Source organism: Ciona intestinalis, chromosome 9, assembly GCF_000224145.3.
Source record: "Ciona intestinalis chromosome 9, KH, whole genome shotgun sequence".
In the NCBI taxonomy this organism is placed as follows: Eukaryota; Metazoa; Chordata; class Ascidiacea; order Phlebobranchia; family Cionidae; genus Ciona; species Ciona intestinalis.
Window position 1 is genome coordinate 887476 of NC_020174.2, and position 25691 is coordinate 913166.

At 34.8% G+C, this 25691-nt stretch overlaps 3 protein-coding genes and 1 pseudogene across 4 annotated transcripts in view; 2 read left to right on the forward strand and 2 right to left on the reverse strand.

The window, feature by feature from the left end:
- Positions 1 to 1077: 1077 nt before the first annotated feature.
- LOC100179604 (cell division cycle 7-related protein kinase-like) lies at positions 1078 to 7390 on the reverse strand. Its single transcript, XM_002127455.4, has 10 exons — positions 7212 to 7390; positions 6674 to 6859; positions 6322 to 6460; positions 5862 to 5955; positions 5086 to 5228; positions 4207 to 4653; positions 3519 to 3601; positions 2705 to 2854; positions 2252 to 2335; positions 1078 to 1819 (listed from the first exon to the last, which is right to left on the reverse strand). Exons 1-10 carry the CDS (start codon positions 7294 to 7296, stop codon positions 1575 to 1577), a joined length of 1656 nt encoding a protein of 551 aa, XP_002127491.1. The 5' UTR covers positions 7297 to 7390; the 3' UTR covers positions 1078 to 1574.
- Positions 7391 to 10084: 2694 nt separating this feature from the next.
- Positions 10085 to 13463, reverse strand: LOC100182744 (annotated as a pseudogene). The gene has a single exon (XR_717370.3). The product of XR_717370.3 is annotated as a beta-1,3-N-acetylglucosaminyltransferase lunatic fringe pseudogene (transcript).
- A 2282-nt stretch (positions 13464 to 15745) lies between these two features.
- LOC100181926 (peroxisome biogenesis factor 2) lies at positions 15746 to 17490 on the forward strand. Its single transcript, XM_002127384.4, has one exon. The coding sequence runs from the start codon at positions 16076 to 16078 to the stop codon at positions 16937 to 16939; it is 864 nt and encodes a 287-aa protein (XP_002127420.1). The 5' UTR covers positions 15746 to 16075; the 3' UTR covers positions 16940 to 17490.
- Positions 17489 to 25691, forward strand: part of LOC100185106 (RUN domain-containing protein 1) — a 10838-nt gene continuing 2635 nt past the window's right edge. Inside the window, exons 1-12 of the mRNA XM_002122337.5 lie at positions 17489 to 17610; positions 17997 to 18130; positions 18850 to 18978; positions 19426 to 19545; positions 19759 to 19914; positions 20742 to 20841; positions 21219 to 21337; positions 22844 to 22953; positions 23314 to 23434; positions 23911 to 24055; positions 24897 to 25041; positions 25319 to 25404. Of these exons, the coding sequence (XP_002122373.3) occupies positions 17550 to 17610; positions 17997 to 18130; positions 18850 to 18978; positions 19426 to 19545; positions 19759 to 19914; positions 20742 to 20841; positions 21219 to 21337; positions 22844 to 22953; positions 23314 to 23434; positions 23911 to 24055; positions 24897 to 25041; positions 25319 to 25404 (1426 nt within the window). The 5' untranslated portion in view covers positions 17489 to 17549. The remainder of the gene's footprint in view (positions 17611 to 17996; positions 18131 to 18849; positions 18979 to 19425; positions 19546 to 19758; positions 19915 to 20741; positions 20842 to 21218; positions 21338 to 22843; positions 22954 to 23313; positions 23435 to 23910; positions 24056 to 24896; positions 25042 to 25318; positions 25405 to 25691) is intronic.

Genomic DNA, 25691 nt, shown 5'->3' on the forward strand with positions numbered 1-25691 from the left:
TATAATCAGAGATTTTGACGTTTATAAAATAAGTTTATATGTGTGGTAACTCGTAAGCGTGCTTGAGGTGAGATAAAAGTTACATTCATTCATATTTAAGATCATAGGCATATCTCAACACCGGGCTTAAGGTAGCGCGAGTGCATTAATATACACTGTGACTCAAAGGTGTCGGAAAAAGTTTAAAATACCAAATAAACGTGCTGCACAACTTGATAGTGAGCATGGGGCGTATGAATTTACCTAAAACCAATGCAGCACATTGATATTGAGTATGGGATGTATGAATAAAACTATATAGAGTTAAAGTAATATAACCGCATACACCCAACCTGTAAACAAAACCATATCACAAAACTTGGAAGTGAATGTGTTCAATAGACGATCACCCATCATGCCAAGCTGTCCAACATGAGTTCCCACACGTCCACGTGTATTGTAACGATGCGATCATTCATAAAATAGTCAGCTGCAGTTTACGCAGTAAATGACACTCTTGCGCCAACTCGCGGAAGGAGTTTTAGCGTAATAATTAAAATTTATCCTTACTTGACGGGGCAACGGCAGTCGTACATCTCGTGTCCGCTTTTTAAACAACTCGTGCCTACTTACGAGTGACCAACTACCATTGGCTGGGGGCTTGTCGTACCGCAGTGGCTTTCCACCAAAGCCAGCCAAATTAACTACGAGGTTATTTTAATCTTTTTTAGAAGCTTTTCAATAAAGTAGGTATGATCAGCCTATTTTGTGCAGTTATATATGAGGTACATAAACACTGGCACGAGGTGTATAATGCAGCCGTTTTATAACGACTGTCGTTTTCCTGTCACGCGAGGATAAAGTAAGTTTCATACATTCATTTATAACTTGTATTCTTCCAAACTAAAATATAATATTAAAATAAATTATTTTCCGCTTCATGGCTGAAGTGGTATGACGTCTACGGGTACGTATTTTTCTATGAGGCCCTATGCGCGTTTGGGTCGATGCAAGCCATAAATATAAATCACAATTGGCATATTCACATTCAATCTATGCAAATACATTACCTTGATTTATCAAAGCAATTCACAAGAATAATATTTCACACTTGCTTGTTTAATAAAAACATCTTCATAAAATATGCAACAACTCAACAGCGACGCAAGAATTAATAAAATGTCTCTAAAACGTTGGCAGTTTTCATAAAAAGACAAGATAGAAGTAAAAGCAGTTCAATATATCATTAAATTAAAATGGCAGTTAACAACTTGGTAGTGAGTATTCTATTTCATAAAGGGTGAAGTTCTATAAGGCATGGGCTGAGAACTAGAGGGTATGAGATTTAGGAGATAAACCAGATTTGGTTTATTACTGCGTGGCAGTGTGCATATACTACAAATATTCAACACAAAAACAAAGCACTATAATAAAAAAACATTAAACACCTAAATAATATAAAATCGGTATTTTTTCAACTAAATAGAACTAAAAATTCTATAAAATCATTTTCTCTTACCATTTATAAAAAGAGAGTTTTATAAAATCATGTTTTTTAATTAAAATTTTCCAACTTTGTTTTGATATTTGTGAGTTTACGAAGTTGTAAAGAAAAATTCATGATTGAGACATTGGAGTGCCGTGTATCTGGTGTGGGGGTTACAATCAAGCATGGAGGTTAGCAGCGTGAAGGCTGTGTCCGGGATATCTGTGACCTTTAGCGATGACCTTTGACCTTCAGATGACCTTTCAACTTTCAAAGGTGACCTCTGAACTTTTGAGGGTGATCTTTGACCTTTTAAAGGTGACCGTAGTTTTGGCAAAGGTCTAAGACTTGGACCTGAAGAAGAAATCAATAAAAAATATTCTTATTTTGTTTTATTTAAAAAACTTATTTATCTTTACAGTGTGAAAGTCATCATAACACGTTTAAACGAAGGCTGTTATACGAAGCTGTTCTGTTTCACACACCTCATGTTCGCTTATGAGTTATCCCATATTTAACTTGGTTGGTGATTTTTTTTATATCTCCTATTTTTCGGTTACACTGTAAGTCTGAACCAACTCATAATTGAAAACTTTAATAGGTGCTAGTAAAGAATCTCCCCCACCTTATTTGCTAACCCCTAACTACTATAACCACTAACCCCTATAACCATCAACACCTAACCCCCTAACTACCAACCACCAACACTTTCCACCAGCCTATTCTGCTATGTACCGAAGGATTCTTCACTAGTGCCCTTTGTTATTTCAACTATGTCATATTTACCGTCATTATTTTGATCCCGCAAACTGACGACAATCCCCTTCAAATCGTATCCTGGGAAATTGTTGGAGCAAGTAAAGGTTCGGCCTGGAGATTGTTTAAGTTGGATTTGGTAATTGGAACAATTAGTGACGACACATATATATAATCTAGATATAAGGTATTGCAACGAGTTCATTATTAGGGTAGATGGACCACTTTTGCCAACCTTGATATAATAAAACAAATCTATGTTATCTTATTACTAGAGCAGGAAGCATGATATTTAGTGTTTGTGTAAGGGGGCCACTCACTCAATAAAGGTTAAGAAACACAACCATGAACTTTTAATTTAACTTCATTATTTAATTGTCATTGAATTATCGGAAGTTAAAGATTAAACTAAAATTAGAGAAAAAAGCAGTAAAACACGTATACAGCTAAAACTATGTTTTAAACACAATTATTCCAAGTTACCACAGATTCTTGCAACATCTGTCATCTTCTTGCTCCCAAAGATAAGAGTTAGTTGTGCAAGTGAGTCCACATCATCAGAGGGACGGAAGAAAGGACATCTGCCACTTAGTAAAGATAAGAAGATCACACCAGCAGACCAGATGTCAACAGCTGTGATCAGAACGTAATTGTAATATAAGTTTATTTTGTCAAGTTTGGACTCCATGTCTCCGTGGTTAGGAGCTTGCATCATAATGAATGTAACTTACTTTATCTTCACGTGGTAAAAAGCGACAGTTGGTATAAAACACGGGTGTTTATACACCTTGTGCCAGCTTACGAGTTACCCAGTATGTTACTTTGTGGGTGATTATTTTGGGGGGATTTTTGCCTTTTTTATATATGACTGATAATTTGGACAACCCATTAGTGACCACTAGGTTGGAGCAATTGCTGTTAAGTGTCTTGCCCAAGGACACATTCGCCGAATGGTAACAGCGACAAGCCTTGAACCCATTACCTATTAGTCACAGGCAGGCGCGATAACCACTTTGCCATAAGGCCGGAACTGAAAGAAAGAGTTTGATGCCCTGCGTTGCTACAATTGTGGGCAAATGTGTTCTTGGACAAGAAAAGACAACAGACAATGGTCAAATCCAGCGGTCATTAATAAGTTTGAAGCACCCTGGATGTCGGGGTAATGAGCCAATTCTGATCTAAATCTCTGGTTCTCAAGTTATTTGTTATTACATGGTTCGCATCGATTACAGAAAAAGTTGATTAAGCACATCGTACGCACATAAGAAATCAGACACTATGATAAACTTCTTCTCACCTGTTGTTTGGTTTTGATATTTCAACAGCACCTCCGGTGGCCGGAAACCTGAAGTACCGGCTCGTGGTGCGACTGGAGAAGGTCTGGTTTGAAAAGTAAATATGTTACCAACCATTTAGGTATTTCAAACCAATATAAAAGATGGATTTGTCTTGTCTTACAATAAATTCCGCCAATCTGACCCTGGTCTGATGTTCATATAGTTGAACGATTCTTGTATAGTGAAATACAGTAATGATCTGGTGCTATGAAATCGTAACCAACAAAAATCAAGTCCAACCACTAGTAGTAATAGAGAAATATATAGAATCTATTTGAATAAGAGACTGACGATGCCATTTAGGCGAAATATATATCTCTATTACTACTAGTGGTTAGACTTGATTTTTGTTGGTTACGTTTTCGTAGCACCAGATCATGATTTGTCTTGTGATTTAAGAACAACCAGCTTTATGACTAACCGCTAATGTTCTCATACCAGCAAAATACCCCATATGTTAATATGCATCAAAGTTAAGGAAAGTCACACATTAGAATGAGTGCCCCAGTTTAAATGTAAACCTGGTGGCAAAGGTTTCAATTGAATATTCAAGCAGTATAAATCCCAGTCCATATTAAGTTAAACTTTTCATCAGATAATAGGAAATAAATAATGTACGTATAATTTATTAATGATAAATAACCTCACCTGGCTAAACATAGCTTGCATACACTCAGTTTTCCAAAACAACTGCATGATTTTTCAGGGTTGCTGTTTGAAACATTAGACCCAGTATTTTTAGAAGCTTTAAGGTTGGCGAATGATCTTTTTTTGCTTGATAACGATGATCTAACTTCATTTGGTGAAGTTAGCGAAAGGTATCGAACTTTTTGTTGCAAGGTCAAAGTCTTTGGCGAACAATTAGTTATACTGCTGTGGCTTTTAGAGTGTTGTAACACCCGTGTTTTGGAAGGTTGATGTATTGAAATATTGCGCCCACTGAGGTGACTTTGTTGGATTTCAGCAAGACATCTTCTTTTAGGGTTGGGTGGGGTGTGTTTCTTAGAAGCTTCAACATTTGGCAAACTGTTCCGTCGAGTGTTTTTGTTTATTGTCTTCAATTCTTGTGCAAGACCAAAATCAACCAATCCACACCTGAAGTTAAGTCAGTTTAAAATAACATTCATAATTATCATATCCCACATACCCCCTATATGGGGCTAGAATGAGTTGTCATAAAATAAACCTGTACTAGTGTTTTCAACTTTTCATGATTAGTGCCCCCTTTGAGAGAATTATAACACCCGTGGCAACCTGCTCTATCAAAAAAGCACATCTGCCTCACAGTCACACCTATAGGTCAGGGCCAGGGGTTTGGGGTTCAAGGCTTGTCACTGCTATTATTGGGTTTGTAATGTACATTTGGTCAAGACACTCTGGGCCATATTAATCGCTAAACATTACAACTAATAGGTTGAAATTCATTTCATATTGTTTAAGTGACTACCTATCACTGCTCTATCTGCATGTAGACTAGTTGGACACCTATGATAGTAACAGAAATGAAGGTACAAATAATATACAAACCTTTTAGTTTTTCGATCATAGAGAAAATTATTTGGTTTTACATCTCTGTGTATTACATTGAACTGATGGACCCTCAATAAAGACTCAAGTAACTTGCGCATGTAATCTCGTACTTCATCTAATGATAATTCATTCAGTAACTCCTGAGAAGCAGAAATTAAATGACATTTTTAAAAGGCAGTTAAACTCATAGTTATCAAACATAGGAAACCTCATTGATTAATGTGGTGAATACAAACTACTTTTGCTCTGCTTGTTTGTACAGACACCAAGCAGCAGGGTAAAAGCTGGGGTGACATTGTTAAAATACAGTTACCCCCATAGTTGTAAAACATAAGGAACCTCATTGATTAATGTGGTGAATACAAACTACTTTTGCTCTGCTTGTTTGTACAGACACCAAGCAGCAGGGTAAAAGCTGGGGTGACATTGTTAAAATACAGTTACCCCCATAGTTGTAAAACATAAGGAACCTCATTGATTAATGTGGTGAATGCAATATACCCTGACTTTGCTTGTTTCTTGTTTGTTTGTAACTAGACAGACACTTAAATGGGTAATGTTTATTTTGGGATGTTAAACTTGTCTGCCAAAACATATGATATCACCGCTGTTTTAAAAATTACCCCTAATGATAACATTTAACATTACACGGTTTACATCCAATACCATCTAAAACAACAATGTCTATTAAACAGCAATGGTATTGACATTTATGCAACTAGATAAATATATGAAAGAAACACTTTTGTATATTTATCATTGAATATACTTACAGTGAACTTATCATGGGCGATATAGGGCATTATAATTACAACTTCACCGTTGTTTCTTATACACCCCTCCACTCCTACCACATGTAGTTCACCTCTGTTATATAATGTGTTAAACATTATTAATAAAGATGGGGCCGACTTTATAGTAAAGTGGCATACAATGAAAAAAATTTTTGTATATAGATGCTTTGTATATGGAACATTTTATATATTTATATATAGACGTTGAATACAATTTAAAAGTACCACCAAATAGTAAAGTAATTATAGTAAAGTGGCATACAATGAAAAAACCTTTTGTATATAGAAAACTTATTGTTGAATTTAAAGGTACCACCAAAGTTTCAAAAAACAAAACAGAATACTGTGAAACCGAATCGCTGGAATAAAAACCTAACCCCATGACAATGTATAGAGTTTAACATCAATTAAACTAGTAGTTAATAAAACAACAGCTTACCCGATGTCATTCAAGCATTTAATTTCGTTTTCAATTCGTTTTGGGTGAGAAGTAGAGAATATGTGTTTGAGAGCAAATAGAGCAGGGTTTGTATCATGTGTGTTCTTTAACTTGGCCAAATACACATTACTAAATGTTCCTGAAAAAAAATCTAGTTGTCACAGAACCTTACATGTTTAGGTAATCGGCCAACTCTGACCTAAATCCCTAGTCTCATGACGTGCCTCGCTGTATGGCCTCACCCATGTATAACAGAATAGTTAAACAGAAAGTCCACCAAAGTCCAAAATTAAAGTTTTCTATTAAACACTTTTATCTAGTCCAATAAATTTCCCCAACAATGACAACTTACCGCATCCAATTTGTCGCTCCACGATAAAATGTTCCTTAATTTGAGGAACTGCTTTAAATAATGAAGAAAACGCTGTATCTGTTTTATGCCTTTGGCGCATTTTAGTTTTGGTTACTTTTTCTTTCCCCTTGATGCTTAATATTGGACTTGGTGGTGAATATACAAGAGAGCTTTCTTCATGGAAATCTAAAAAAAAAGATAACATGTCAACGCCAATACGAAGTGGTTACTTACTAGCGTGTCTTCCTCCGGCTCCAGCTGCTACCACTGTTTGTGCGTGTGTTCTTGGACAAGAAACTTTACTGTTATTGCTCCAACCTATTGGGCCTTTATGGGTTGGGTGTTTGGGTAATACTGCTGCTGGTGACCAGCGAAAATTTTGGTCTCAAAATGTTTCTTACGTCTCCCTGATACCCGCTGTATAATTTGTTTCCGGCCACGCAGAGTAAATAAGTTACATTTTTCACCTAATTCAAAACCGATTAATAAATATTAAAACGAAGCCAAGCCCTTAAGAATAAACGCATAAACTTATTACCTTCCTCCTTAAGCGGGTAGCTACTACTTGATGTTTTAACAGATTGACTTGTGATTTGAAACCCGTGTTGTACAAAGTCCATCATGGTAAAACTTTAAAATAAACAGATAAGATAAAAAATAAGTCGTGTAACTTCTTTAGTTAGTTAGTTCAGTAACCCAAGCAAAAAAATCCCCCAACAAATTCGGCGGGAATCTACAGTGCTGCACAAAGAGTTTCTCCGACAACTCGTTAAAACGGGGAGCTAAAATCAATTTATTTCAACATTGAAGTTCCAGTCGCACAGATCTAAGCAAACGAATTACGAGTGGCCTCTCTTATCTGCGCGTTGATCTACGGCAGAGCCTTAAAAATACTGAGTAGACTAACCCATTGTTACGTACCAAAAATTGAACGGCAATTTTGGTCCAAAATAACACAGTGGGTGTGGGGAAAATGTCTGTTTTTCGGTAAATTACAGAAAAACTTAAGCCTAAAAACAAATTTAAAGGTTGAAAAATCATGTGCTATTTGTTTTCGGTATCTAAAAAATGTTTGGTAAGGTAAATAAAAGCTGTTTTACACCCTCCCACAAAATGAAAACACAAACAAAACCTAAAAAGTTCGTTTAAACCAATAGCCAAAGTCACCACTTTTGCTCTATTTTGAACACATAAAGACGGTGTCGCGGAAATCTGGTTCCCATTGGCTACTGCAAATGCGTAGACACAGTACATTTTATCAGAATTTTTTAAACCTGGTTCCGAACGAATCATATTCATGATTCCTATACAGTTTATTTTATTTAATGTGAAAATGTAGGTTTTGTCGCCCTTTTTCGTTGTTGATGACGTGTTAACGGTAGTGGTCACTGGTTATACGTCATAATGTATAATTTAAGTTATAAATACAGCTTAAATTTCTATTAAAAAGATAAATCCTTAAACATAAACTTATGAAGTATGTCGCATCCAACAACTGTTATTTTTAGTCGGAAACAGAGTTCTAGATTCACCATAAAATAAGTTATAGAGTAGGGTGGGGGAAGATGGGACACCTTTTATCTTCATTTTCTCGTTCCATTAGGTAATAAACAAAGAATATTCAAAGAAATAGAAAACCGTATCCTCACGACTTCCATAAACCAATGCCAATTGTTTAAAATACAATCGCAGAATGTTTGGATAATATGTGCTAAAGGTGTCCCATCTTCCCCCACTCTACTATTGGTAGCCTGTGGGAACCAGTTTTCTAGGGGAACCAGATTTCAGCGACAACGGCAGTTGGACTACTCGGTGTTTACACGACTTTGATCTGCGCCATTGGACCTTTAGTTTTTTAACCAATTAGTCACACATTCTCAAGTGAACCCGATACATTTTTTTGTGAAATATTTTTTAGTGATATTTTTTTATTTTTGGAGACATTAATCATTTTGTGTATATATCTAAGGTCTTTTTTGTGTAATATAGTTTTACAAATTGTCACCGTTATAACGAATTCAATGGTATGTTGGCGTTGCCTTTCCTGACGGGGTTCTCTATAACTTGGGTTAAATCTGTATATACAAATGAAAATTTTGAATATTAGTAAAATACCTATATAGCTTGTGTTGTTCTCATTGTTCATTCATAGATTTCTATACAATGAATACCCATCGTTAATATTCAAAAAATCCGTTATTGAATGAACCGCCTTAAGAAATAGAGGTAAACAAAGGGTTTTCTAAAATACTTTTTCAAAGTTGAAAAGGGAAAACGATGACAAAGGAACAATACAGCCTAACTTTACATACAAAGGCTGTATGATTCTAAGGTACACCAATTCACATTTAAACTGAAACCGCAGAACATATTGTTTCCAAGGTCTCCGTTGTTCAAATAAGTTTATCTCGTAACATGCGATAAAAACGAGCTGTTGACTATTTAATCAAAACCCAACCAAATCGGACCTTGGTATATATTACTCAGGCACACGTTGCCTATTTAATTAAGACCCAACCAAACAGGACCTTTGAGCTTCTATAAGAGCGCCAAAAACCTTATATTACCCAGGCAAATATATATATGCACTACAAAACTGGTGTTTTTTCTTGCGCTCTGTTATGCGTGGTTTATATATATAAAGTTTTGCTACAAATGTGCACTTATTTTTACTTGGCTTGTATATTATGACATGTGACATCACATATACATCATTTATCAGGGTGCTTATTTAAAAGCTATCAAAGATAAACGTAGTATCATAATATAAGCTTGCGGTTACATCATTTGGTTAAATTCGTTGATTACTGACAAATGTGGACCGGAAAAAAAAAAAATAAAAATAAGTCCCATTCTTCCACAAGCTATACGATATACTTTTAATTTTATTCTACTTTATACAGCAAAGGGGGTATGTAGTGCATAATACAAATATACAGTGTGCGTACATATACAGTTTTAACAAAGTTTTGTCCAAATGGTTGGTCCCTTATAATGGTAGGGTGGGGAAAGATGGGACACCTTTTTCATTCTATATTCTTTTCCCATATTGGTAGTGGACAAAGAACATATAGTAGGGTGGGGGAAGATGGGACACTTTGTCAGACGAGGCTTTTTTTTAATTTTATTTTTACGGACTCCCATTTAATGATAATCAGGAAAATAAGGTTACAGAATTATTCGACAGTATTATCACGACTTTATAGAACGCCCGTCAAGCTGATTACTGTTTTTAAATATTAAAAAAATATGCAAAATAAAACAGTATACTTTGAACAGATAAAAAAATGCGAAATAGTAAAGTGCTATTTTTTAATGCTCGCTAAATCATAGTAAATCCAATAAATTTTTTTAGTTTGCCTGTGCGAACGATTAAACTAGTTTTACAGCTTCATAAAACAACCTTGAATATTTCGTACAGTTTGATTTTGTCTCATAAAACTAGTTTTAGTTTTGTAAAAAACACTGAGATATAAGCATGAAGAAAATAGATATTATGTGCTAATAAGGTGTCACTATCTTCCTCCACCCTACTAAACATTAGTTGATTACACAATTTATGCTGCGCGGTTACAGCTATAATTTTTTACATACATATAGTGGAGTGGGGGGAGATGGGACACCTTTAGCACATGATATCCAAACATCCTGATCGTGTTTTAAACAATTAACAACGGTCGATGGGAGTCGCGAGGATACAGTTTTATAATTCTTTGAATGTTTTTTGTTTACTATCAAATGGGACGAGAAAATAGAATGAAAAGGTTTCCTATCTTCCCCACCCTACTAAACATTAGTCGATTACACAATTTACGCTGGGCGGGTATACAGCTAAAGTTTCTACCATATACATATGCTATAAATGACAATGCACTGCGGCATGTGTGTGCCAATGAATGTTGGTCGTAGCCCTCGAATGACCCGTTACCACAAAATACGGGAGTAGGCTACACAATCTATTAATTGTTGATATTTTTAGCCAACCTTGAATCTCAATGAATAATCCGGTATAGAACAACATTCCATTAATTGCGAGACATAAAATCTATAGATTGCTTTACAATTGTTTTGTCAGCATCTGAACCAACCATAGTTCTGGTTTCAAAATCCAACACTCTATACTCGTTCTAAACTTTACTGCTGGTTGCCTGTTTGCAAATTTGGTAAGCAGGATGAATATGACAATGTAGAGACAAAAATCTTGTGGGATCTGATTTGAAATCAAATACAGGAGTGTCCGTGTTGTTTGGTGTAATGTTGATGATGTTTTTCCCACGATGACTGAATGTAATTTGCTCCCGGAAAGTCGTGATGGGAATATCTGACAGAAGCTCCATGTGCGAGTGGAAGAGAATCGATTCGGTTAGATTCACTTTCAACCGGTTAATAATGATGAATCCGACTGTACAGTCATCTGAATGGCCCAGGGCTTGGGAGGTGCGTAGAAATTCACCCGATGCGGCCCACGGTTTCATTTTATTCGCAAGAGGAGAAGAAATGCAAACACCGGCACCTCCGGTAGTAAAGAAAATATCGACTGGTTCACCGTGAAAGTTTCCCTTGAATGGCTCTGTGCGACTTCTACGTCCAATATACAAATCATTTTTCCAGTTAAATTCTCTTAGAAACTTAACAAGAAGTTTCACGTTCACGTAATTATCATCGTCGAAGCGACACCACCACTTTTTGTCACTCTTCATGAACGTATCGTACTCGACGCCTAATTTACAACTAAGAGCACTTAATGAATGGTCAGTGGCGCACTTTGATGGTACAACATGACCGTTAGTGGTATGGTTTAATTCCGCATCGGCGCCATCAGTTATAAAGTATGTTTGATTTTTAGCTTCAGCAAACCAAGTGCTTACAATAACACCAAGTCTACTGCAATGAAACTGCTTGCTCGTTTTCACGGTTATGAAAATGTCATCCAACGTCAGCATTGCTGGTTCTTCATAAGTTTGCGAATCACGAAACAATATCTCACGTGAGACAACTTTATGATGAATTGGTCTCACGCCCAAGATTTCCACAAGACTGGCTTCAAACATGTAACAAAATCCAAATATAAAGAAACCCAGTATAGCTGTACCAGCGAGTCTCCTACTTCTTAAATTCATTCTCAGTAACATAATTTATAAAATAATATCAGCTGTAATTCAATCAATTTTTACTAGCATAAAAGTAACATCATGTCTTTATAACATAGATTATATATGAGTATGTTTCGTTGCAATAACAAAAAAGGTGGGAAAAGAAGAATATACATAGGTTTTACTAAGATAGTCCATGATGTTTTTATTCTCTTTTATCATTCCATTTGTTAGTGAACAAATAATATTTCGGAATGTAACCATATACCCTCACGATTCTAAACGAGCATTTTTAATAAACGTCAATTTGTGCCTTCTATTTAACAAATACAAACATAAATTTGAAACCTTGAATGAATGAATGTAACTTACTTTATCCTCGCGTGGCCGGAAAACGACAGTCGTTATAACACGGGTGTACACCTCGCGCCAGCTTACGAGTTACCAAGTATGTTACTTTGTGGGTGATTATTTTTTTTTGGATATTTGATTTCATTTTCATGTTTGGCTGATAATTTGGACAACCCATTAGTGACCACTGGGTTGGAGCAATTGCCGTTAGATGTCTTGCTCAAGGACGCATACGCCCACAATGATAGCAGCGACGAGCCTTGAACCCATTATGGGTTAGAGGCAGGTGCGCTAACCACTACGCCACGGCGCCGGGCGAACCTTATGTTCTGAACTTCTAAAGCTTTGTAGAATACTTATTATTAGTAGAAAGTTTGTTAAAAATTCCACAATAAAACGTAAATGCAGCTTAATCTTAATGTATAGTATATGGTGGGAAGAAGACGGGCGACCTTAAGTACATAATATCTAAAAATCCTGATCGTTTATAACAGTTGCGAAAATGCAGTTTTATAATTTTTTGAATATTTTTGTTTACTACCAAATAAGCCGGGAAACAGAATAAAATGGTGTACCGTATACTCTTCCCAAACCCTACTATACTAACATAGCAGCGAAACGCATTAGTCACGTATAAGTTTACGTGTTTATCGGACTTGTATAGCTAAGGTGTATACGAAATACTGAACTATAGAGGTGGGGGAAATGGCACACCTTTATTCAATTTTCTCGTCCCGGCATTGTCCGTTGGGTGTATAGCGACCACGCTTATTTTCTTCCAACTATATCCTGTCTTTGCGTTTAAAATATTTCCAAATCTTCGCTACCGTAATCAAAGAGACAAATAAAAGGTATTATTATTATTATTCGGTAGTAAACAAAGAATATTCAAAGAATTATAAAGGCGTATTCACACGGATCCCATAGTCCGTTGTAAGAAAACACAATCAGGATGTTTTGTAATGCTTATGCGCGTGGTTCCTTGTCACCGAGTTCCTTTACATGCATTGTAATGTTGATTGCATTTAATCATGCTATGTATAATAACAATCGTTTTCCCGCTATGACGGATTTACGTTAAATTCCATTCAGCGTATTCTAATCGTATATGCTCACTGTACTGTAGTTATTAAATGGCGCTTGGCGACCAAACGGCCCAAGAAACAAACAAAACAGTACTGAACCGCGGATTAGAGCGTATATTTTAGTATTTAAAACTTAACCTATATATCCCAAAATATGTCAAGTGTATACGATAAACAGTTTTAAACTATAGTAACAGCTAGGGCTGTGGATTTTCCCTATTTTTGTTTAACCGTTAACCGTTCAGTTTTAACCGGTTAACCGGTTAACCGTTAACTTTTCCACAGCCCTAGTAACAGACATGGTAACTTGTATTAATTAGATGTATGAACATCCGTGTTATAGCAAATGTTGTTTTCCTGCCACGCGAGGATAAAGGAAGTTACTTTGATTCATCAAGTATACCAAACCTGTGGAACAGGAGATAACAAATGACATGCTGCAAAGTCATTATTCTTGTGGTAGAAAAGCCGTCTAAAATCCACAAAACTGAAAGCTTTTAAGGGTTATATCACCTTTTGACAATGATTCACTAATACATTTAAAATAAACGTTTTTAAAGATAAATATAATCACATGGCACAACAACTCTTTAGCATTATACGAGCAGTAAGGTTAAACAACGTCGACTTTATATAACACACTACAAAAAAAACACAACCGCATATCAAGTACAGTTTTGTGAACTGTATGCAATTTTTTGGTGCCTTTCTCATTTACCTTTCCTTTTATAACAAAGGCAACATAAAACAAAACTTTGCATTAAGACGAAAATAAGAAAGCGCTGAAATTCGCAATTCACGCATTTTATGCGACAAAGTATATCCTAACCTGTTCTATATTTTGTAACAACTGTCGTTTTCCCGCCAATTCCTTCCTCTTCACTATTTTTAACTAAATCGGATCTTCGTTACTGTATTCGAAGAGAAAAAAAAACAGGTTGTCTAATGGGAAACCAATCAACAAAACGATGTATGCCGCATATTTTATAACGCTGTAAATAAAATCTCAGGATACAGATTCATTCGTTTTCCTGGTTGTGTATTACTACTTCAACCGAAACCTAAGTTTCGCATTTCTTTCTTTTTTTTGGCTCTGGTGCGTGAAGCCGTGAGCTGCTGATGGAATATTCAATTCAACATTAGCAGGATGCTTATGTCAAACCAGACAAACAACGATTGAATAAACGTTGGGTAGACAATACACGGCCAAGCCGTTACGCTGTACGATCTAAATTTACGGTAGCAAAAATTGGAAAAAAAAACATTGCATATATAAAACAGGTGGGAATTAATCTGTGTGTTTATTTAAGTCCAACAAAAACAGAGTATAGACTGTTTAAATTTGAAATGGGGTTTATAAGAACAGCACATTCGCCACCCAAAGCGACAGTTGGACTTTACAAGCGGCAGGGTTATATATTCGGATAAAGTTCGATGATGTACACAAGCTGTCACTACTTTGGCGTGCGAGAGACTTTTATCAGTCGTACAAACATTATGGCAAGAGGGCGAGGTGTAAGAGGGACGGAAGTTCTTATAACAAATATTTACATTCGTTGATCAGAAATCCATTAAAAGTTTTAGCGGAGTGATTAGTGAAGGGTCGGGGGGAGATGGAACAACCTTTCATTCTATTTTCAAAAGTCAAAGAATTATAAAACCGTATATACTCATGTCTCCTGTAGATTGTTGTTAATTGTTTTGGATATTATGCGGTAAAGGTGTCCCACCTCACCCGACCCAGTTACCATATATATGATTAAATATCCTCAGAGCTGGTAACATTGTATAATGCACGAGTTTGCCGTTGTCTCCAAACATTGTTTATTGTAATTTAAACTACAATTACCACAACAAACAATGTAGTTAACCAACCCTGTTAAACTTTAATGCAATCACGCACAAGATTACCGATGCCAAATAGTGTATTCCAAAATTGAACTAAAATCTTTCGGAAACAATTTAGGCATATTTATAAAACAACTTCCTGAACAAAGTTGTGCTCTGTTAGCAATTACATCACCACTTTCAAAAACAAGCCCAACTATACTTGCGTGCCTACGTGCTTGCCACAAACCATGTTTCCTATTATTTTAATGACACTTTTTTAACCTCGGAAAAGTTCAGGCGTAATAACACGGATGTCCTACAGGCGAACACCCTTGGTGATATTCGAGACAGCACTGATGGGTACATTGTAATATATTAGAGAGGGGTTAAATCAGACATGTTTTTATTCTTCTTCCGTTCTAATTGGTAATAAATAAGGGGTATTTACAGAGTTAAACCGTATATAGTCCCGTGACTTTAAAATAGCGTTGTTCAATGTGGGATTTAGTTCTACCGGTTATAGTGGTTAGTGTCTAACTACTATTTTAAAAAGTTTATTTTTTGTATCAAAAGTTGGTGGTTTTTTATGAGGCACAAACTGCTGCAAAGGTCCCCTATACTAACTTTGGTTTTGTCATGCAACAAGATTTCTATGAAAGCAAAAGAAAAAAGGAAATAAAATACGGAATAAAATGAACAGGAAATTTTGTTTACAGATCAAAACTTTAGCGCTGCTGGTAGTTTGTTTTGTTATTTGCGTAAAAATGATATTTTTAAATACACATTGCATGACTTTTTATACCGTTTAATTGTTCAGTTGCAGCTACTGTGTAAAAGTAAAATAATAGTAAACGTAAGGCGAAAGTGTATTAATTTTTTTAGCTATGTATTTTTCTGTAATGAAGATTTTTTTTGTAAAAACTAGTCTTCTTAAAATACACTTAATTTATTGCATTAACTTATAATAAGTTGTACTTCAAAATGTTACTACGTCATAAAAAGGTATTTTTTGTTGCAAAATTGATAATAAAGTAATATACGTAATGGAGAAACCAGAACAAAATGAGATTCTTCCGCCAGCTTTACGAGTTGCTCAGCTTGATATGCAAAGTTTGGATGATTTTCTAATGCAGCAGTTTTCCAACCAACTTCACCAATGTTTCAAGTATACGATGTTTGAAGGGGTCGTTGTAAAATTAGAGCCATGTATACGTACAGGGTTGTTTGCGTTGCTGTTACATCAGACCTTAATTAGATCAAACCAAACTATCGGACAAAAGCTACTGGGATTAAAATACGACACAAAATCCCGAAAAATATTGAAAATATGGGTAGCCGTTACAATTCTGAAGTATGGATATGAAAACCTTGTAAAAGCAGGTTTTTCTGTTTTCGCCCAGTCAAATTTGTTTGAATTTATTCAAAAAGTGTTCAGTTTCGCAACGATGCTCAATTTTCTATGGTTTTTGCGAAAAGGAGACTATCACTCTGTGCTGCTCCGTGTGTGTGGTTTGCGAACAGTTTATAACCAGCCAAACCCGCAAGAGCGTGACGTAACTTTCCCAACCATTAGTCGTGAATTGCTCTGGCATGGATATGCTGAAACAGCTGTTCGATTCCTGTCATTTTTAAATGCCGAAAAAGTCAAAACTTACGTGAAAAAAATGCTTTTTGATCAAACCAACCCAAAAGTTTCAAAAGATGCCGACAAAACTTGTTATGATAAATGTTCATACTGCAACAAGGTCCCTATAATGCCTCACACGAGTAACTGTGAGATTCATGCTCATTGTTATTATTGTGTTGCCAGTTCACTTGTCAAAAACTCCAAGTGTGAATGCCCATCTTGCCACACACCAATTGTGAAGATAATTCCTCTTAAGCTACAATATACAAAGCTTAATTAGTGCCATTGAATGGCTTTTAAAGTTTTTTTTTGTAAACCTGGGATATTGACTTCCATTCCCAAATTTTATTTCACAGACCAAGTAGTCCGTTTAGCCAATCTCATGGCTTTACAACATTCTTACGTTTTTAGGATGACAACAATAAGATTCATAAAAAATGTCCATGCATTAAAACATAAGATAAAATAAGATTTCCTGCATCATGTCACAATTATTCTGTTTCTATGCATATATGTTGTCATTGTTAATTCACAAAGTATGTGATTAGTTTTTGTTTAAAGTTGAATTGAACACAGTAAATGTTAATCAATTGTAATGTTCAAAGGGTAAATCATGGTACAATGTAGTTAGACATTGAAATAGGTAAGATCAAAGGTATTTTACCGCCACCACATGCTTATTAAGTATATAGAGTTTAAACATTACAAAAACTGCCCACAAAACAATCGGTTATAATGTGTACTGTAGGCTCCTGCATTTTGCTATGCACAACTAAAGGTTTCATGTTTTTGTTACAATTATTTTACTTTAATTTAATTTCTAATCAACAGATACTTGCTTAAGATGGTAACTTGTGTGTAACTTTAACTTTTGTCCTTTAATAAATGGAATGGATTTCTCATCAAGTGAAGACTTTCTATCTTTGCCTGATGAGCGGTGGCCACCATTAGGTAAGATACCGAAGCAAGTCATATTTAACCTGCTGTCACGTGTGAGTTGTTTATGGAAAAAAACAAGCAGGGCCAGGATTTACTACATTCACCACATTGATAAATGAGGTTCCCTATCTTTGACAACAATGGGTGTAACTAACCCCAGATTTTACCCTGCTGTTAGGTGTCTAAACAAACAAGCTGGGGCAGGATATTGCATTTACCACATTAATGAAGCAGGTTCCCTATGTTTTACAACCATGAGTGTAACTATATTTTAGCAATCTGAATGTCATCCCAGAATTTGCTCCTTTCCATCCCTAAAATAAAAGATAAAATTAAAAACGTGATATCTATGTCTATGCATGAAAGTTTATCTTTAATCTTCTTCTTGTACTTCTAAGGTGCTTCCTCTTCCCCTGATCTTCCCATCATGACGGAGCCAAAAAAGCAGGAAGAAAACAGAGTTGCTCAACTTGAAGAAGAGAAGGAGCATCTCACATCCTCACTCTTCTCACTTACAACTAGATTTGCTCAGGTTAGATTATTATATATGGGTGAAGTCTTGTAGCAAAGCATACCTACGGTTTAGGCCTGAGCTTGCCCAATGTGGTGTAAATTTGTGTCACACCCAATTAGGGATGCACATTACAGAATAATTAGGTATTCTAGGATATCCTAGAATACTTTATTTCGAATCTAGAATTTCGAATCTTTTTATATTTATAGGAAAAAATATTTTTACCCACAAAATTCAGTTTATTGACTCTTTCATAGCAGCTTTGTTGGATCATGAGCTGTAAAATGATCAAAAATTGTACCATTGGGTAGTTTTTGCGTCATGAAACGTATAGCAGGCTATGAAAAGACGTTACGAAACGTTTACTCTCGAAAGTCCCACAAACACAAATTTTTTTTTCAAAATTAATAAGTTTCAAAAATTGTTAATATAGTATATGAGATGATGTGTGATGACGTCATTAAACAGAATACTGAATCCTGTAATTAGATTTGAATACAAAAGGGTTCGAATCTCATGGATTCGAAATTCTGTAATGTGCATCCCTACACACAATCATTGGCATCACATTAGATTTACCTCACGTGGCATGTCCACCCTCCAATTCAAATTATGTGGTATTCACCACATTAATCAATAAAGTTTTCGCGTTTGATGCTATGAATGTAACTGCATTTTATCAGTTTCACTCAAGATTTTGTTACAAATCACTGACTTACTTCACCATCCTTTCACAGATACAGTTTCGCCTCCACCAAATTACTGAGTCGTCCCCTGAAGAAAGAGATCATCTTCTTAAGGAATTGGAGGAGTTTGCTCACAAAGGATGTGTGGACCAACAGATCGTCAAATCACAACCATCAGAAGTAAGAAAATATAATATAGTAGGGTGGGGGAAACTGGGACACCTTTTAGGATAGGATATTTAAATATTATGTACTCCCATCTTCTCCCACCCTACTATATTTTTATTTAGGCTAGCTATTTTCATATTAAAATTGTTTTTATTTGTTTTTTAAAACTTGTAAATATGTACATACTTTAAATAAAATCAAACTAATTCATTGATATTCCTACTTTAGAGAGGTCACTTAAGACAAGGGGTCTTTTACTTATAATTAGTTTTGCCATTCACATTTCAAAAAACTGAAATTGTTTTGGTATATGGTGATGCAGTGTGTGGAATATTTGTATTAAACCTTAAACAGGAGTACATTAAAAGATTATTTAGATGTTGCATTACCTAATTTGGTCATCGTCCATCAATGCTATACTTATAAATACCATAGCTTTAACATGTTTCTCTTCACCAGAACACCAGCAGCGACGAGGAGAGGAAGACAATGACTCAGGAGTTAAAAGAAAAACACGAAATAATTATCAATGAGTTGAAAGCTCAACTTAATGACTTTGAGTCCTTTGCTTTTAAACAGGTTAGTTTTAAACTAACTTAACTTGGTTTAGTTGATTCAGTTATGAATAGGCTTTCGACCCAAGTATTCTTAAGCACATTGTGTGTTTAAATGTATTGTGTTTGCTGTGTATTCAGTTTTTTTGTGTTAGGGCCATTGTGTTGTTTAATAAAGTAAAATATTCATATAACAATTTCCACCAAAGTGCTTACAAAAATTGTCGCCCAACTTCAGGGAGCAGGGAGCGTTCCCCAATCTGTCCAACTGGAGAAGCAACAAGCTTTGTTGGAGCAGTTGACCCAAAAGTTGAACTTGCAAGTAAATGAAGATGATTTTGCCCACACATCAGTGGATGACTTGAGAAACAGAGTGGACGAAGCTGTGGCTGAGGTGGGGAGAAAATCTATAACTGTTTGAATACTTTAGTTTTGAAAATCAATGAAAAAGTTTATATATATATTTATATATACAATATATATATATAAACATAAAGTTCCAACTTTCAAATACAAATGCAAAATTTTTGGAGGTTTTAAAAAATGTTTCTCGATACCTTAGTTTCAGTGAACAAAAAAAAAGGTTTTTACTGATTTAATTACTAGTTTTGCAGCTGTGTTTTTGTACCTAAACACTAAACAATACGCCCATGTAATTACATATGTGGCAACATGTGGTCAAAACAAAATAATGTTTTATTGATCCCCACATGTTTCACACCTATAATCACCATGCGATGCACAAGTATTGATTTTGGCCCATCAATAATTTATGGAACTCCAACCCTTGTTTATTATTACTGTGATAAGTATGGGATCTAGTATTTGATAGTAGCCAGGGGTGTATCCGGGTATTTAAAAAAGAGCGTCTGCAAGTTTTTGCCTGGAAAATGAATGTGTATAAAACGTAACAAGTTGGATAAAAACATACCTTGACTAACATGAATAATAATGCACATAATAGGAAACACCTAACGTTAATATGACTGATTCACTATTTTTTAAGAGAAGAGGTTCTAATTTTACAACAAAAAAAGCAAAAAAATAGATATAATTTTTAATTGTTAGTTTTTTAAATAATATCGAAAGGGGGGTCTGGACTTCTGTAACAATGTAACCCCACAATAAAAAATATTAAAATCATAGCTCTTATCACTTTTGGTCGCCATAAGCACTACAGTGACTGCACTATAATAATATGAATGTATTTCAAACCTACAGATAGTAAACCCTGCCAAGATCAAAGGGAGATTGGTTGACCATCTTCAAACACAGATTCAAGATCTTGAGCGATTTGTTGAATTCTTACAAGAAGCTGAAGGTAAATTTAACTATCAATATAATATGTATAACATCAGATATATTGCTTTTATGCTATATGGGTGACGTCCTTTAGAGAAGCATGCCATGAAACGTAAGATTTAGACCAGAGTTGGTCCATTACCCTAACATTGTATATGCATATTACATTCTAAATCGGAGAGGTCCTTAAGCGAGCTGCACTAGGGGACCTGGGATTTAAGCCAGAGTTGGGCCATTACCCCAACATTGTATATGCACAATATAATATTTTATATGGGTGAAGTCCTACAGTGAGCACACCAGAGACCTGAGATTAAGGCCACAACTGGCCCATAACCTTGATATCCAAGGTGCTACAAAATTGACAGATGCTACAAACTTATTTATTTTATTTAGATGAGAAATCCTCTGGTTCAGTGCCCAACCCCACTACTGGTAATAAAACGTCAGATCGGAAAAAATCTGAACGTCGGCAAGCGATGGTGTTGGTTAGAAGGGCTATGGCTATTATACAGGTTGCTATTTTCACCATTTCACAATCTGTAATGTTCATTCTAATATGCCTGACAGAAGCAACATATGTAATGTTTATATTACAGACTATTTCACATATTTCACTGTGTTTATATTTTAAACTCTTTTATATAGGTCACTGTTTATGTTTGTATATTATCTGCTATACATTTTTACTGTATGTAAATTAGTATATTACTATGTTTTGTATATTATACCAGGATAACTAAATGCTACAACATTACTATAACTAAATATATTACAGTGTAAAAAAGCTAAAAAGGTATATATTGAAAAAAACAAGAAATACTAAAAATATTAAACTGAAAAGCTGTTGAACAACAATAAAAATTCTGTTCAATACGATTTTAAATTATCTATAAAATGGCTGTTGAATTGCAGGTTTTGTCAGTCAATATATAATGTTACCACAAATTCACTATAATGTTACACAACTTTAACTAAGCATTATAATTATATTGTTACCTAACAATTGGCTTTGTTATATAATAATAGCGCCGGTTGCTTTGGTGCCAACGTAATTAATTAAATTAAACCCCAAACATGTTAACTACACTTGTAGCTAACAAAAGCTGATTTTTTGTGGGTAAATAAAGTTTCCAATAAGATTGCTCGTCATTATTTTGTTGGAAGTTTTTAATATTAGTTTATAATTAAATTTATCAGGCGGAAAAAAAGTAACTTTAAACTCATGAAATGCATCAAACATATGTTAATGTTACTATCTCTATTCCTCCATATTGCTTCCTATTTTAAAAAATTCAAATATTGTGGCAACAATATCAAGTTAAACCCTTAAATATTGTGTTGTCAGTAGCTTTCTGCTTATAATATATAAAGGTTATTGTTACTATCTTTATTCACCCATATAAATATATATATAGAAAGAGAAGATATTATAAGCTGCTAGATATTATATTATAAGCAGAATATATATATATATGTTAAAGGTATGCCATTTGTTGAAACTGGAAATAGCATGGTCTATATAAGAGCACCTAAGTGTCCTTCACACTTTCATGTTCTAATCCATCACAATAAGTATTGTTGTGTAACAATCACGACACATTATGACCCCACAAGAGCAGCAGACATCCAGGCAATAGATACCCAGCATTTTTGATGTTGTTTTTTTTTGAGAAAAGTTTTTTAAACAAAGGCTTAACACTGATAAATTAACGGATTCATATAAAAATATCTGAATGCCAGAGTGTAAAAATACTCACTAACATAAGTGGCTGCAATAAGAATAAATACCCACAATAATACTCAGTTCTTCCAACCACTACTCACAAATACATTTGTAGACTACCCAATGCGGACTGGGCAAAAATATACCATTTTTGCTGTGTGGTTTTAAATGTGTTTTATCTTTTGTTATAACTTATAAAAAAAGAGACAAAACACTTATATGGTTATAATAAGCGCAAATATCACCTCCTTATAAATTAAGTTTGTCCCCCCACTCCTCACAAATATATTCGCAGATGTTCTCGATCGCACAGTTTGGTTGTGGAGGCCGCCCACAGCCCGAAGAAACAATAGTGGACACAAAATCATTGATCGATAATTTAAAACGAGCTGTCAATCATGTCCGGTGAGGTCCATATCATGTGAATATTGGTATTGATTTGTATGTTAGCATAGTATTCATGTATTGATGAATTATTAAGTAAAAAGGTTTCGCTGTGGTAATATTTTTATGCCACTGTTTGAAGGTTTGGTTCCTTTAAAAAGTTATTTTTGCCTTAAATTTCCTCTACAGTTTCTATGGAAAATTTATCTTAGATTGGTGTTTATTACTGTTACTCTTTTCCTTGCATTTATAAAAGTTAAATATTCACCATTAGTGGATGGTGTTATTGTAGTAATAACTTTGTATTCTTTAGTTCAGTGTAGTTTTGTAGTAATAATTTTTCTCATTTCATATTTTTTATCACATATATTATTTCTGTAGATCCATGGCAGCCAATCAGGCACGTGTATGCGACGGAGAATCAGAGACTGAGACATCTAGTGTCTCAAGTTACGAGGACGACACGGATCGCTTGAATCTTGTCACGGATGAGTTAACACAGGTAGGAGAAGATTTTTGTTCAAACTTAAAATAAGGGATGGCTTTAAAAACATTTTCAATAAATTGGCTGCCGTTGGATGTAGGATTTATTGGTATGTGGTTATAAGGGAGATAACACTAGGAATTTTTGAATTTTTGTACTGAATCACAACTTTGAATTAGTTGTGGTTTAGTACTAAAATTTTTAATGCTTAAATCTTTTTAACATAATGAAGTTTAAGATTAGTGTGAAGTTATTACTCTGTTGTTTAAAATAGCATTTAAATCAAGTTTTAAGTTCTAGCAAAATATCCTGTAACCAGTGGCGCAGCCTGAAAAAATAAGGGGGGTGGGTTAATTTTTTTTAATTAATTTCTTGGGGGGGTTTAAGAGGGGGGGGTCGCGACATCCTAAACCCCCCCTGGCTGCGCCACTGCCTGTAACCATTATAATGTGAATCCTAACAACAATGCAATTAAAACCCATATTTTACTACAGCTTGTACGAGGTGAATTATACGCAGCTATCATTGATATATTGGGCAATGGTTTAGTACATGATGCAATAGGTGGGCATGGATCATCACTTATATCTCCTATATCATGTTTACTACCAAGAAGTATGGACACCAAATATGCTTCACGTGAGTGTTTTGTTAATTTTGTATGTAAAAGCACAGGTTCTCTAACTAATACATTGCTGTCGTCCAGTAATTACTCCACACAAACATAAATAAAACCAGAATCTGCCCAAATATTTTTAGACAATATCACATTAACTCTATGTACTAACCCCTTAATATATGGTTTAGTAATGCCATATATACACATATGATAGATATATATATATTATATATAGTAGGGTGGGGGAAGATGGGACACCTTTTCGTTTAGTTTTCTCTTTCCATTTGGTTAGTAAACAAAAAACATTCAATGAATTATAAAACCGTATCTTCACGACTTCCACAAACCGTTGTTAATTGTTTAAAACACGATCAGGATATTTGGATATGGTGTCCCATCTTTCCCCACTCTACTATATATAAATATGACCTTCATTTTATAAGTTTCGGTTTAAAAAACTAAAACTGTTTAATGTGATGTAAAAAAGTTAAAATGTCTGAAATGTGAGTCATATCTTGAATATGGGCTATTTTGACTTTTGTTTATAAGTGAGCAATTGTCTAACCAGAAAATCCCTGTTTTATACCCCCCTTACTAATTGACCATCCTTATTTAAACCAATACAACCAACAATACCCATATTCTGTTCACTCTGCTACCAGGCATAGTATAAATAATATATTAGTGGCTCATCTGGTATAAAAACGTAGTGTATATCCAACGTTTGTCTGCCATATGGCGGGAATCTTTTCCCTGATGAAGTCTCATCGTATGGCAAACGAAACGTTAGATATACACTACGTTTTTATACCAGATGAGCCACAACCACTAACATATGATAACCCATATCATCCCCCACAGAACCCATGCATCCTTGGGAATTATTCCTTGAATATTACGAGGTAAAGAACGGACCAGAGTTCGCTCGCTCCCCGAGTCGAATGTTGTCGCGGTCGTTCAACCTTGACGACCTCGTTGCTAGCGGCGACACGTCCAGATCAAAAATGTGAGAACGGTTTTTAAAAATATTGCAAAATTAGGATGGAGTTTGATTTTACTAAAATGAATTTATTTACTGAAAACGATTTTTATTATTAGATCAAAGTATTGATGGTAATTGAAAGGCATATATGAGCAAAACACTAATTATCAACTGCTCAAACAACCCACTGATTGTTTGTAAAAATTTTCAGCCGTAGAAAAAATAAAAAACACAAACTTTTATTAAACTTATCTGAGTTTATTACTTTTATTATATTTTTGTATGATTTCTATTTTACCAGTGCGAAGCATTCTCTCCTTGAAGCAATCCACCTAGTGGTTAAAGATCACGACCCTCTTAAACGAGGATACGATGCCATGTTTAAAGGTTAGTTGGGTATTTTATATAAATAATGTATATTGTGATTCTATATAGTGTATATTATTGGGTGGTGATTCTGTATAATGTATATTATTGGGTGGTGATTCTATATAGTGTATATTATTGGGTGGTGATTTTATATAATGTATATTATTGGGTGGTGATTTTCTATATAATGTATATTATTGGGTGGTGATTTTATATAATGTATATTATTGGGTGGTGATTTTATATAATGTATATTATTGGGTGGTGATTTGTGTATAATGTATATTATTGGGTGGTGATTCCTG